The sequence below is a fragment of the Salmo trutta genome, chromosome 8, assembly GCF_901001165.1.
Source record: "Salmo trutta chromosome 8, fSalTru1.1, whole genome shotgun sequence".
In the NCBI taxonomy this organism is placed as follows: domain Eukaryota; kingdom Metazoa; phylum Chordata; class Actinopteri; order Salmoniformes; family Salmonidae; genus Salmo; species Salmo trutta.
In genome coordinates, this window is record NC_042964.1 from 26,996,940 (window position 1) to 27,010,336 (window position 13,397).

General features: G+C 44.2%; 2 protein-coding genes across 4 annotated transcripts in view; one reads left to right on the forward strand and one right to left on the reverse strand.

Moving 5' to 3' along the window:
- si:dkey-183c6.8 (protein O-GlcNAcase) overlaps window positions 1-7,390 on the reverse strand; it is a 48,844-nt gene extending 41,454 nt beyond the window's left edge. For both annotated transcript variants that reach the window (XM_029760684.1, XM_029760683.1), the window contains exon 1: window positions 6,935-7,390. In XM_029760684.1, coding sequence (XP_029616544.1) covers window positions 6,935-6,974 — 40 coding nt within the window. In that variant the 5' untranslated portion in view covers window positions 6,975-7,390. The remainder of the gene's footprint in view (window positions 1-6,934) is intronic.
- A 27-nt stretch (window positions 7,391-7,417) lies between these two features.
- On the forward strand, window positions 7,418-10,803 carry ccdc166 (coiled-coil domain containing 166). 2 transcript variants are annotated; one of them, XM_029760685.1, is made up of 10 exons: window positions 7,418-7,667; window positions 8,057-8,194; window positions 8,297-8,350; window positions 9,028-9,082; window positions 9,468-9,612; window positions 9,688-9,767; window positions 10,040-10,161; window positions 10,229-10,283; window positions 10,402-10,488; window positions 10,569-10,803. In XM_029760685.1, exons 2-10 carry the CDS (start codon window positions 8,085-8,087, stop codon window positions 10,764-10,766), a joined length of 906 nt encoding a protein of 301 aa, XP_029616545.1. In that variant the 5' UTR covers window positions 7,418-7,667; window positions 8,057-8,084; the 3' UTR covers window positions 10,767-10,803. The 2 variants fall into 2 exon arrangements, with proteins under 2 accessions (XP_029616545.1, XP_029616546.1); XM_029760686.1 differs by having other exon boundaries at window positions 8,076-8,194.
- The last annotated feature ends 2,594 nt before the right edge of the window (window positions 10,804-13,397 follow it).

A 13,397-nucleotide genomic window follows, 5' to 3' on the forward strand; every position in this document is an offset into this window, starting at 1 on the left:
AAGTCTTACTGAAACATTCAGTTAAAGTTAAGAAAGTTATTAAAAATAACCTAGAATTTCCGTTCTCAGAGCGCTAATAAAACCTCCCAGGAAAACTTAAGGAACCGGAGTAAAACGATCCCAGAACCTCCCTGCAACCTAAAAATAAAAATTTCCAGAACAGACAAAATGTTCACTTCTGTTCTCGTAACGTTTAAAAAAAGTTACGTTTTACCGGTCAGGAAACGTATGACTTCGTTCTCACAACCAATGTGAAACCAAAAACATACCTTTCCATAACTTCAAAAGAACCAAATGTGCTATCTGGGTAGTGTGATTATAAAAGCCAATTTATGCTTGATCCAAAATTGTGGTCGGAGGCGACATATGGATGGTGTGACGCAATTGCGGAGCCTCCGGAGGCATCCAGTGGCCAAATTGAGCTCAGTAACGCATTGCTGTGCGCCTCTCAAATATTGTAACAATGCTGAGGGCGCCGTATAGCTCAGCATTAACATGATTGGTTGATGGTAGGTGAGGGCGGAAAGTCCTGTATAAACACAAACTCACTTTCTTGACAAGTTTCTTCACAACAGCTATGCGCTGCTCTACGAAGCGCAAGAAGTAGGAATGCCCTGACTTCTGCAGAGGCCATATCACAGTAAATGCTGCAAGGACAATGCAGACGGCAGATTGACAATGCAGCACCTTTAAGACTGAGTGCATGCTTGTGTGTAAGAAGGTAAGTGGGTCAGTAGCAGTGGCGTGCATGCATGGATGCCAAGGGAAGCCAGGCTTCCCCCAAAAAATCACCAAGAAGATTTTTTAAAAACGTATCTTTCGTCTCTTTGTTTCAGAATTTTCATTAAATTCGCAAAAGGCTGAATGTATCTCACAGGAGAAAGCATCCAAGCGAGCGAAACAGAGCCCCTCTGTCTCTCTACGTGTAGGCCATCTATCTGAAGCTGTCTGGTCCCTTACGAGTTTGTTACCGCCCATTGTATTGAAGGGAAGCTAGCGAGCATCTGGCCTCCCTTGACAATTTAATATAATTTTTTTGCCAACTGTGAATGGTCCTGGTGCACCACAAAATAGTGTCAAGGGAAGCCAGCTTGGATTTGGCGTCACTCCTATCAAATCCCATTGAGCGCATACGTCAATGACAGAAAAACTTGAATTGTTGCATCTCATTGTGTTGTTGTCTTCCGGTGGCTAGCTAGCCAGCTAGCCAAAATTAGCCCTTTCCTAAATTAGCCATGGACGGATATAGGGATTTGGACTTGGACTTATCCGTACTGGCCAATGGTTATAATGGCTATTGTCATCCAACCATTAAATTCATACATTGTTGTGCTGCTGGCCTGAGAGGATGGACGTTCAATATGTAGCTATATGTAGAAGGCCAATGGTAACTAGCTAATGTTGCCCATGAATGGAAGTTAGCTTAGCAAGCATTTTAGCCAACAAAATGTAAGCTTGTACTGTAAAACAGAGTGATAGACCGTTTCGTCAAAATGAAAGAGCGGAGGATGGCATTGGTGTTTCCCTACAAGTAGGGTGAGTCAACATCTTTTTCTACTTGCACGCACACAGAAATCAGAACCATGGACAGCCACATCATATTTAGCTTACATTGACTAAATTGTTTTTGGTATATTTTAGTTATCACTGTATTAGACTAAGCAAAATCCAAGATGGCATAGCAGTCAGGCGTCTTTGTCTTGTCCCGTGTATATATATTTTTTCTTCGCATATATTTATTTTTCTTAAGCTCAACTTCAACATACTCTCCTGCAACCCGCCTCACCCAATGTGATATGGATCTGCTATTTTCTTTAGTTTAGAACCGGAACCCCCAAAAGAAGCTAGCCAGCTAACTAGCTACTAGCTAGTAGTCAGCTAGCCACTGCTAGCGGTCATCAGCTAACCTTTAGCCCGAACAACTCCTGCCAGTCTGCACAGTGCGATTCAACCCATCGGACTTCTTCTCCATATCTCCGGATTCCTACCACAAGCTCTGAACCTTTCCACCTCGATCATCGCAGCTAGCTAGCTGCTATCCGAGTGGCTACTCCTGGCTAACGTCTCTCTTCCGAAGCAAGCACCAATTAGCCTGGAGCTAGCCTATGCTAGGCCCATCTCCCGGCTAACTGAAGAGGTCCATCAGCCACTCCTTGGGTCACAATACCTATTTTGACAATTAGCCTGGACCCCTTTTACTGCCGAAATGGATCCCCGCCGATTCATCACGACTGGACTACCGACGTAATCCGCCCGAGGTTTTTTTTTTCAATAGGCTCCTCCCTCGCGATGTCCCCTGAATGCCTATCTGCTAGCCGCGGCCCACTAGCTGTCTAGAGCATATCGAAATGTTAGCTGAAGAGGTCCATCAGCCAATTTCTTGGGCTACTATACCTATTTTGCCAATTGGCCTGGACCCTTTTACTACACGGAGCCCTGCTGATCCATCACAACTGGTCTGCCGACGTAACCCCACAAGGGGGCTACAACAGACTTCTTCCGTCGCAACGTCCCTCTAAGGCCCTTCTGCTAGCCCCGGCACGCTAGCTGTCCGAATCGCCGTGCCTCCAGCTCGCCTAGCTACTCACTGGACCCTACGATCACTTGGCTACGCATGCCTCTCCCTAATGTCAATATGCCTTGTACATTGCTGTTTTGGTTAGTGATTATTGTCTTATTTCACTGTAGAGCCTCCAGCCCTGCTCAATATGCCTTAGCTAACCCTTTTGTTCCACCTCCCACACATGCGGTGAACTCAACTGGTTTAAATGGTGTCTCTAGAGACAATACCTCTCTCATCGTCACTCAATGCCTAGGTTTACCTCCGCTGTATTCATGCATGTTAACATTAGAAGCCTCCTCCCTAAGTTTGTTTTATTCACTGCTTTAGCACACTCTGCCAACCCGGATGTCCTAGCCGTGTCTGAATCCTGGCTTAGGAAGGCCACCAAAACCCCTGAAATTTCCATCGTTAACTATAACATTTTCCGACAAGATAGAACTGCCAAAGGGGGCGGAGTTGCAATCTTCCGCAGAGATAGCCTGCAGAGTTCTGTCTTACTATCCAGGTCTGTGCCCAAACAATTTGAGCTTCTACTTTTAAAAATCCACCTTTCCAGAAACAAGTCTCTCACCGTTGCCACTTGCTATAGACCACCTTCTGCCCCCAGCTGTGCCCTCCCTGTACACCATATGTGCATTGATTGCCCACCATCTATCTTCAGAGCTCGTGCTGTTAGGTGACCTAAACTGGGACATGCTTAACACCCCAGCCATCCTACAATCTAAGCTTGATGCCCTCAATCTCACACAAATTATCAATGAACCTACCAGGTACAACCCAAATGCCGTAAACACGGGCACCCTCATAGATACCAACCTGCCCTCCAAATACACCTCTGCTGTCTTCAACCAGGATCTCAGCGATCACTGCCTCATTGCCTGCGTCCGTAATAGGTCTGCGGTCAAACGACCATCCCTCATCACTGTCAAACGCTCCCTAAAACCCTTCAGCGAGCAGGCCTTTCTAATCGACCTGGCCCGGGTATCCTGGAAGGATATTGACCTCATTCTGTCAGTTGAGGATGCCTGATTGTTCTTTAAAAGTGCTTTCCTCATCATCTTAAATACGCTTGCCCCATTCAAAAAATGTAGAACCAGCAACAGATATTGCCCTTGGTTCACTCCAGACCTGACTGCCCTTGACCAGCACAAAAACGTCCTGTGGCATACTGCATTAGCATCGAATAGCCCCCGCGATATGCAACTTTTCAGGGAAGTTAGGAACCAATATACACAGGCAGTTAGGAAAGCTAAGGCTAGCTTTTTCAAACAGAAATGTGCATCCTGTAGCACAAACTCCAAAAAGTTCTGGGACATTGTAAAGTCCATGGAGAATAAGAGCACCTCCTCCCAGCTGCCCACTGCACTGAGGCTAGGAAACACTGTCACAACAGATAAATCCACGATAATTGAGAATTTCAATAAGCATTTTTCTACTGCTGGCTATGCTTTCCACCTGGCTACCCCTACCACAGTCAACAGCCCTGTACCCCCCACAGCAAGTTGCCCAAGCCTCCCCCATTTCTCCTTCACCAAAATCCAGATAGCTGATGTTCTGAAAGAGCTGCAAAATCTGGACCCCTACAAATCAGCCGGGCTAGACAATCTGGACCCTCTCTTACTAAAATTATCCGCCCAAATTGTTGCAACCCCTATTACTAGCCTGTTCAACCTCACTTTCGTATCGTCTGAGATCCCAAAAGATTGGAAATCTGCCGCGGTCATCCCCCTCTTCAAAAGGGTGAGACACTCTAGACTAGAGGTCGGCTGATTATGATTTTTCAATTATATGGAGGACCAAAAAAAAGACGCTACCGATTAATCGGCCGATTTTAAAAAAAAAAGTGTGATATTGACAATTACAACAATACTGAATAAACACTTATTTTAACTTAATGTAATACATCAATAAAATCTATTTAGCCTCAAATAAATAATGAAACATTTGGTGTTTCTCCAAGTGTTGGAGAAGAAAGTAAAAGTGCAATATGTGCCATGTAAGAAAGCTAACGTTTAAGTGCCTTGCTCAGAACATGAGAACATATGAAAGCTGGTGGTTCCTCTTAAAATGAGTCTTCAATATTCCCAGGTAAGAAGTTTTAGGTTGTAGTTATTATAGGAATTATAGGACTATTTCTCTACACGATTTGTATTTCATATACCTTTGACTATTGGATGTTCTTATAGGCACTTTAGTATTGCCAGTGTAACAGTATAGCTTCCGTCCCTCTCCTCGCTCCTACCTGGGCTCGAACCAGGAACACATCGACAACAGCCACCCTCGAAGCAGCGTTACCCATGCAGAGCAAGGGGAACAACTACTTCAAGTCTCAGAGCAAGTGACGTTTGAAACGCTATTAGCGCGCACCCCGCTAACTAGCTATTTCACATCGGTTACACCAGCCTAATCTTGGGAGTTGATAGGCTTGAAGTCATAAACAGTGCAATACTTGAAGCATTGCAAAGAGCTGCTGGCAAAACGCATGAAAGTGCTGTTTGAATGAATGCTTACGAGCCTGCTGGTGCCTACCACCGCTCAGTCAGACTGCTCTATCAAATCATACACTTAATTATAATGAACACACAAATACGAGCCATTAATATGGTTGAATCCGGAAACTATCATCTCGAAAACAAAAGTTTTTTCTTTCAGTGAAATACGGAACGGTTCCGTAAAAAGTCTAAATATTCCTGTTACATTGCACAACCTTCAATGTTATGTCATAATTACATAGAACTCTGGCAAATTAGTTCGCAACGAGCCAGGCGGCCCAAACTGTTGCATATACCCTGACTCTGCGTGCAATGAACGCAAGAGAAGTGACACAATTTCACCTGGTTAATATTGCCTGCTAACCTGGATTTCTTTTTGCTAAATATGCAGGTTTAAAAATATATACATGTGTATTGATTTTAAGAAAGACATTGATGTTTATGGTTAGGTACACGTTGGAGCAATGACAGTCCTTTTTCGCGAATGCGCACCGCATATATACAACGCAGGACAGGCTAGATAAACTAGTAATATCATCAACCATGTGTAGTTAACTAGTGATTATGATTGATTGATTGATTGATTGTTTTTTATAAGATGCGGTTAATGCTAGCTAGCAACTTACCTCTTACTGCATTCGCGTAACAGGCAGGCTCCTCGTGGAGTGCAATGTAAAGCAGGTGGTTAGAGCGTTGGACTAGTTAACCGTAAGATTGCAAGATTGAATCCCCGAGCTGACAAGGTAAAAATCGGTCATTCTGCCCCTGAACAAGGCAGTTAACCCACCATTCCTAGGCCGTCATTGAAAATAAGAATGTGTTCTTAACGGACTTGCCTAGTTAAATAAAGGTGAAATAAAACAAATAAAAAAGCAGAGGTTATATTAATGATGTTGAAATTGAAATGGTGCTGGAATAGTGGAAGCAGCTCTTGTTTTTCTTTGCGACTTGCAGTAACTCTCTGTGGTTCTAAATCTGTGGTTCTACAGTGATTTTACCCACACACCACTACTGGTCTGTAGTGAGGAGGGGGTATTCTGGATCCAGCTGTGTGTGCAGTCACATCATTATCTTTTCTATCAATGTTTTTCTCCATGCTCCTTTCAGATTGTCTCGTTATCTCTCGCCTTAGAACCAAAGAGAGAGACTGACTGACAACTCAGTGGTTCCCAACACCAGTCCTCAAGTACCCCCAACAGTACACCTTTTAACCCCGGACAAGCACACCCGATTCAACTTGTCAAATAATCATTAGGCCCACAATGAATTGAATCAGGGCTGCGTTCAGTACATTTTTAGGTTATGGAACATTCAATTGAATGGAAAAGGTGCTGTACTGAAAGATCAACTGAAAATTGGGATGGGTTGGTTTGTGGGTTGAGGTAGGCGGTCAGCATGGCCACTGCCCTTTAAATACGTCACTCATTGCTTTAAGACACACCCACCAAACGTACCTCAAAGTCTGTTCAAGAACGTTTTGGATAAACGTGTCTGTCAGTACAAACCGTTCTGCAAGGTAGCAAACGTTCAAGCGAACTGAACGCACCTCAGGTGGTTTTTTTTGTCAGAGGCTACAACAAAAATGTGTGCTTTTGGTGATACTCGAGGACTGGAGTTGTAAACCACTGGACTAGCTAGCAGGCTGGCTGGCAGGCAGGCTTGATAGATGGCAAACTAACTGAGACACCAATGATGAGAAAATGAAGATGATGAGAATAAAGATGAATGTGAGGTTATGCCTGATTGATCATAGGGCTACAATAGCTACCACGTCTCAAAGATTTACAAACACTGAAAAGTGTTTTTTATGCATGGTATTTCATTTGAACTTCTCCGTGAAAATTACAAGATCAGATAACCAGACGAACGTTGTCCTTACCTTCCACAACCCCGCAAAGAAACTCGCTTCTCCCGTCCATCTTCTCTGTCTGTGTCGCCCCTGCTTTCACCGTGCGCCTCGCCTCTCTCCAGCAATCCAACCGACCGGAGCAGTAGCCTAACCTACCGAACGTTTCCTAGTACCGTCTCAGGTCAGACGCCGGAGTGGTTCTCCATTTCCATCCTTTCCATCGGTGCCACCACGGTTAGCTCTCCCTGCTCAACTAGCTCAACCCCCGCACAGGCGCACTCACCTCCTGCATGCAAATGCAAGGTGTGAGGAATGGAGGATACTATTTCCTCATATGTGTCGATATGAAACTTGTAATCTTCAAAATGCCGCGCTATTTGTTATTTATAGGAGATATGTTTAATATATACAAACGAGCTGTATGTAATACAAATTGCGACGTTTATTGCCTAAGTAAACCGCTGGAGACTTGATAGTAGGGCGATTGTCTGTCCGTTGCCCTTTTGAGCGGATCTTTACGGTAATGCAATGTGAAATCAGATCACCGAACGGTGGTAATGATGGGTCAAGTTCGGCAGCAGGGCAAATGCGGTCAGTGGACATTTGTAACTCCAGGCTCGGACTGATCCGTGTTTTTATATTGTATAATGCGGTCTTTACGATCTTGATTATTTTCATTTTTAGGGAACGTGACTTTCCTGTAGAAATGTGTTGTCTATGTAGTTGTCTTGGCAACAAGGGAGCGTTTTAAACAAACGTGAAGGTGAGACATAACTAGATGTTTTCTACTTTTGTAGCTATCAAATTACACTTTATAACTAGATGTATTCAAAGCTATATTTACACCCAATGGAAAGTTGATAGAGAGCTGAGCCAACAAATGCGAACAGCACAGCCAGCGTTGAGTGTAGACTGATCAGTGTTCATTACTGATGCGGTTAGCTAGCTAACTAACATGCAGCGCTTTCTGTGCCCCAGTGCTCTCTGGTAACGGGTGTGTTAACGGGCGTAGGCGGCGGTATGGTGGGCTCATGGTTGGCTAACGTTACATAGGCTACTGGTGAGATGTGGTGGGCGGTAAAGCAGCGATATGGAACATGATGATGCCATTCAATCAAATGTCACTGTTTCTGCAAATAATGGTCCCTATAGATGGCGTGTGTGTGTGTAGGCTACTAGAATGCCCCCTAAGAAGAAAGGAGAGTCTGCCCTTAAGCAGGATACAGCTGGACAAGGAGTAGAGGACTCAGAACACCCCGGGTCTGACAGAGAGGCTCTGCTACAGAGAGAGTGAGACATGTCTATCTGCCTGTCTTTGTCGCTCTCTATACCTACCTGTCTGTCTGCTTGCCTGTCATCATGTGACTGTACTTCACTTCCTGTAACCTACAGGTACGACAAGCTAACCGACACCTTGAACAACCTCAAGAGGAAAGTGGAAAAGTTGTATCCTTTAAATCCCAGACTTCACTACAGTGACAGAGTGGAACCAGAAATTGGCCCAGGCATTTCTAACACATCTGCCAATTAAATTTTGACTGGGCAAATGATAACCAGAACATGTGGCATTTGCCTTTATGGCCAGTCTGTTTCTGCCTCACTAGAGAAGGCACTAATAAAGCTACATAATGAACACTATTCCTGGAAGTTGTCCGCACAAGACCACCTGTTTAGAAAGTCTGGCAGATGGCGTCTTAGTCCAGGACGATTCCCAAAGCTTTCACTTTGCACACTGCAGGTAGACAGCCAGGATTTAGTTGTCACAGTCACACACAAGACCGCTAAATTGTAAACTGTTGTGGATTAATCTGCATCCATTTTTGTTTAAGTGAAGGGCCCTTTAAAATAGTTACCCTCCGTTCCAGGATTTGGGTCAATTCGAATTGAAAGCATTTAAATCAGGAAGTTGTTTGAATTAAAATCTTGAAATAAATAGCTTTTACATTTCAGTTATCATTGAAAATAATTATAAAAATGCCCTTCTTTAATAATTGAATTGGAATTTCATTTTACTTCCTGAATGAACTGCCTTCAATTAGAATTGACCCACCCCTGTTCATGTGATAGCGATAGCTTCTCAAGAATACTTTCCTCACTTCCCTTAACTGCGGCTGCTGTGCCAGACGGCGTGAGAATGAGTTCCTACAGAATGAGGCCAACCAGACTCGCATGGAGAGCGTGAGTGACAGTAAAGGCTGACACTCTCTTTCTCCCCATCTCTCTCTTTCCCATCTCCCTCCCTATAAAATCTAATCAACTTTTATTTGTCACATGTGCCGAATACCACAGGTGTATACCTTACTGTGAAATTCTTACTTACAAGCCCTTAACCAACAATGCAGTTCAAGAAATAGAGTTAAGAAAATATTTATTAAATAAACGAAACTAAAAAGTAACACAATAAAATGACAATAACGAGGCTATATACATGGGGTACCGGCACCGAGTCAATGTGCAGGGGTACAGGTTAGTTGAGGTAATTTGTACATGTTGGTAGCGGTAAAGTGACTATGCAAATAATTCCTTATCCCTCTCCTCCTGACCCCATCTCTCGCCTTCTCAGCAAGAGTACATGTCGTACATGTCCAAGCGGACCCAGAAGCGTCAGAGTGCCATCGTCACCCTTAGCGATCAAAACCACCAGGGGCTGGAGGCCCTGAAGAGGCAGAGGGAGGAGACTCTGGACAAATACCAGGAACAGGCCAATGGTGAGTCAGCAGGAAGTGCCAGGGGCCAATGGGGAGAGAGCAGGAAGCTAACTCTAATCTAACCTATCCTAACAGAGCTAAAGAAGGAGATTCTGGAGAAGGAGAATGAACTGGCGCTGTTAAATATTGAGATTGCTGAGCTCCGAGAATTTAAAGTATGACACTTCCTCACCCTTTCCTCCCACCCCCCTCCCCTCTTCTCATTCTCTCCTCTGCCTTCTTATCTCCTCTTCCTTCTCATTTCCTCTCCTCACACACCACCACTTTGTGTACAGAATATATGATCTACTAATATTACACATTTTATTATAATCTTATTTTAGATTAGTGGTACCTTTGCATGGCTGTATGCATATGTGAGTGTGTGTGTATACTGTATTGACATGGCTGTTCATGTGTGTGCTTTAATATTGTGTGTGTGTAACAGAGCCTGCAGCAGCAGCAGCTGGGGCGTATAGCGGAGCTAGAGAGGGAGGTGACCAGTATGCACTGTCGTCACTCTGAATCCCTGCAGGCCCTGAAGGCTGGCTTCCTCAGTGAGAAGGAGAGGTAAATGGGAAAAGTGTGTGTGCATGACTGAAAATTCCTTTGTTTAAATGTATTATTATTATCATAGGTACGAAGCACAGGCCAAACAAAAAATACAGGCCCTGGCCCTCGCCGCTAATAGGGTGAGTAACACACACATGCATAGACATGCACGCATGCGTACGTACGTCCACAAGAACACATGTACACACACACCTCCATACCCACCTCTACCCACCCCCTCTCTTCTCCTCCCCCTAGGAGGCATCTCGCTGCCTACTGTCCCACACTAGAGCTGTGTCCCTGGAAAACCAGCATCTGAGGGAAGAGCTGCAGCAGCTGATCCAGGTATAGCCAAAAGATGGATGGATGCATTGATGGATTGATTGATTCATTTGATTCATTGGCTGGTTGATTGATTGATCCAGAGAGCCCGCTCCCTGAGGGGCCTCCAGGACCAGCTCCAGGCCCAGAGGCAGCAGCTCCTACTGGAGAGGGAGTACGTCAGGGAGCTGAGGCGCCTCCGAGCCACCCCGGGGCCGACCCCACCAAGGTCCCACACTCGGCCACTGGGGGTGGACAGAGGGAGAGAAGACACAAGACACCACCGCACAGCAGATACCTGAGAGATAATACATATGGAATCATGTAGTAACCAAAAAAGTGTTAAATCAAAATATATTTGAGATTCTTCAAAGTAGCCACCCTTTGCCTTGATGACAGCTTTGCACACTCTTGGCATTCTCTCAACCAGCATCATGTGGTAGTCACCTGGAATGCATTTCAATTAACAGGTGTGCCTTGTTAAGTTAATTTGTGGAATTTATTTCCTTATTGCTTTTGAAGGCACACCTGTTAATTGAAATGCATTCCAGGTGACTACCTCATGATGCTGGTTGAGAGAATGCCAAGAGTGCAAAGCTGTCATCAAGGCAAGATGTGGCTTCTTTTAATATATTTTTATTTGTTTAACACATTTTTGGTTACAACATGATTCCACATGTGTTATTTCATAGTTTTGATGTCTTCACTATTATTCTACTATGTAGAAAATAGTAAAAAATTAAGAAAAACCCTTGAATGAGTAGGTGTGTCCAAACTTTTGACTGGTACTGTATATAGATAGATAGATAGATCTGTGTGGATGTATGAAGGCGACATGTAAATTGTTGGTTCCATGTTTCATGAGCTGCAATTAAAGATCCCAGAAATGTTCCATAAGCACAAAAAGCTTATTTCTCTCAAATGTTGTGCACAAATTTGTTTACATCCCCGTTAGTAAATATTTCTCCTTTGCCAAGAAAATGCATCCACATGACAGGAGTGGCATATCAACCGGCCTCACAACCGCAGGTGACTTACATGTATGGTGTTGTGTGGGTGAGCGGTTTGCTGATGTCAACGTTGTGAACAAAGTGCACCATGGTGGCGGTGTGGTTAAGGTATGGGCAGGCATAAGCTACGGACAACGAACATAATTGCATTTTATCAATGGCAATTTGAATGTACAGAGATACCTTGACAAGATCCCCCATTGTCGTGCCATTCATCCGCCGCCATCACCTCATGTTTCAGCATGATAATACATGATGATAATATCCAGCAACTTCGAACATCTATTAAAGAGGATGGGACAACGTTCCACAGCCCACAATCAACAGCCTGATCAACTCTATGCGAAGGAGATGTGTCGTGCTGCATGAGGCAAATTGTGGTCACACCAGATACTGACTGGTTTTCTGATCCACGCTCCTACAGTAGAATTGTCAGTAGAATGGCCTTACTGAAGACATTCAGTGACTATAAACGTGGCACCGTCAAAGGATGCCACCTTTCCAACAAGTCAGTTCGTCAAGTTTCTGTCCTGTTAGAGCTGCCCCGTTCAACTGTAAGTGTTGTTAATGTGAAGTGGAAATGTCTAGGAGCAACAACGGCTCAGCCACGAAGTGGTAAGCCACACAAGCTCACAGAATGGGACCACAGTGCTGAAGCGCATAGCGTGAAAAAAATCGCCTGTCCTCAGTTGCAACACTCACTACCGAGTTCCAATCTGCCTCTGGAAGCAACGTCAGCACAATAACTTCGTCTGGAGCTTCATGAAATGGGTTTCCATGGCCAAGCAGCCGCACCCAAGCCTAAGATCAACATGCGCAATGCTAAGCGTCGACTGGAGTGCTGTAAAGCTCACCGCCATTGGACTCTGGAGCAGTGGAAACGCATTCTCTGGAGTGATGAATCATGCTTCACCATCTGGTAGTCCGACGAACATATCTGGGTTTGGCAGATGCCAGGAGAACGCTACCTGCCCGAATGCATAGTGCCAACTGTAAAGTTTGGTGGAGGAATAGTGGTCTGGGTCTGCTTTTCATGGTTTGGGCTAGGCCCCTTAGTTCCAGTGAAGGGAAATCTTTACGCTACAGCCTACAATGACACTCTACATGATTCTGTGATCCTAACTTTGTGGCAACAGTTTGGGGAAGGCCATTTCCTGTTTCAGCATGACAATGCTCCCGTGCACATAGCGAGGTCCATACAGAAATGATTTGTCGAGATCGGTGTGGAAGAACTTGACTGGCCTGCACAGAGCCCTGACCTCAACACCATCAAACACCTTTGGGATGAATTGGAATGCCGACAGCGAGCCAGGCCTAATCGTCCAACATCAATACCCGACCTCACTAACGCTTTGGTGGCTGAATGGAAGCAAGTCCCCTCAGCAATGTTCCAGCATCTTGTGGAAAGCCTTCCCAGAAGAGTGAAGGCTGTTATAGCAGCAAAGGGGGGGACCAACTCCATATTAATGCCCATAATTTTGGAATGAGATGTTCAACGAGCAGGTGTCCACATACTTCCGGCCATGTAGTGTATAAACATTTAATTTGGAAAGTATTCAGACCCATTCACTTTTTACACATTTTGTTACGTTACAGCCTTATTATAAAATGTATTAAATTGTTGTTTTTCCTCATTAATCTACAAACAATACCCCATAATGACCAACAGGTTTTTGTAAAATGTAGCAAATTAATTAAATATAAAAACGGAAATATCAAATTTACATAAGTATTCAGATCCTTTACTCAGTACTTTGTTGAAGCAACTTTGACAGCGATTACAGCCTCGATTATTTAAAATAATCCATCTTCATTGCGGATCTGTTTGCACAGTTTGCACAATCGGATGAAAATTTGTATTAATTGGTATAATCACCCCTTTTGAGTTTCTTTGCCCATGACAAAAATATTTCTCCCTCCCAG

What these genes read in the sequence shown, in the direction of transcription:
- ccdc166 (XM_029760685.1), top strand. Translation starts at nt 8,085, where the DNA reads ATGCCCCCTAAGAAGAAAGGAGAGTCTGCCCTTAAGCAGGATACAGCT. An exon ending in ACCAGACTCGCATGGAGAGC is followed by an intron (nt 9,083 to 9,467) that starts GTGAGTGACAGT and finishes TCGCCTTCTCAG; the next exon opens with CAAGAGTACATGTCGTACAT. An exon ending in TGGCCCTCGCCGCTAATAGG is followed by an intron (nt 10,284 to 10,401) that starts GTGAGTAACACA and finishes TCCTCCCCCTAG; the next exon opens with GAGGCATCTCGCTGCCTACT.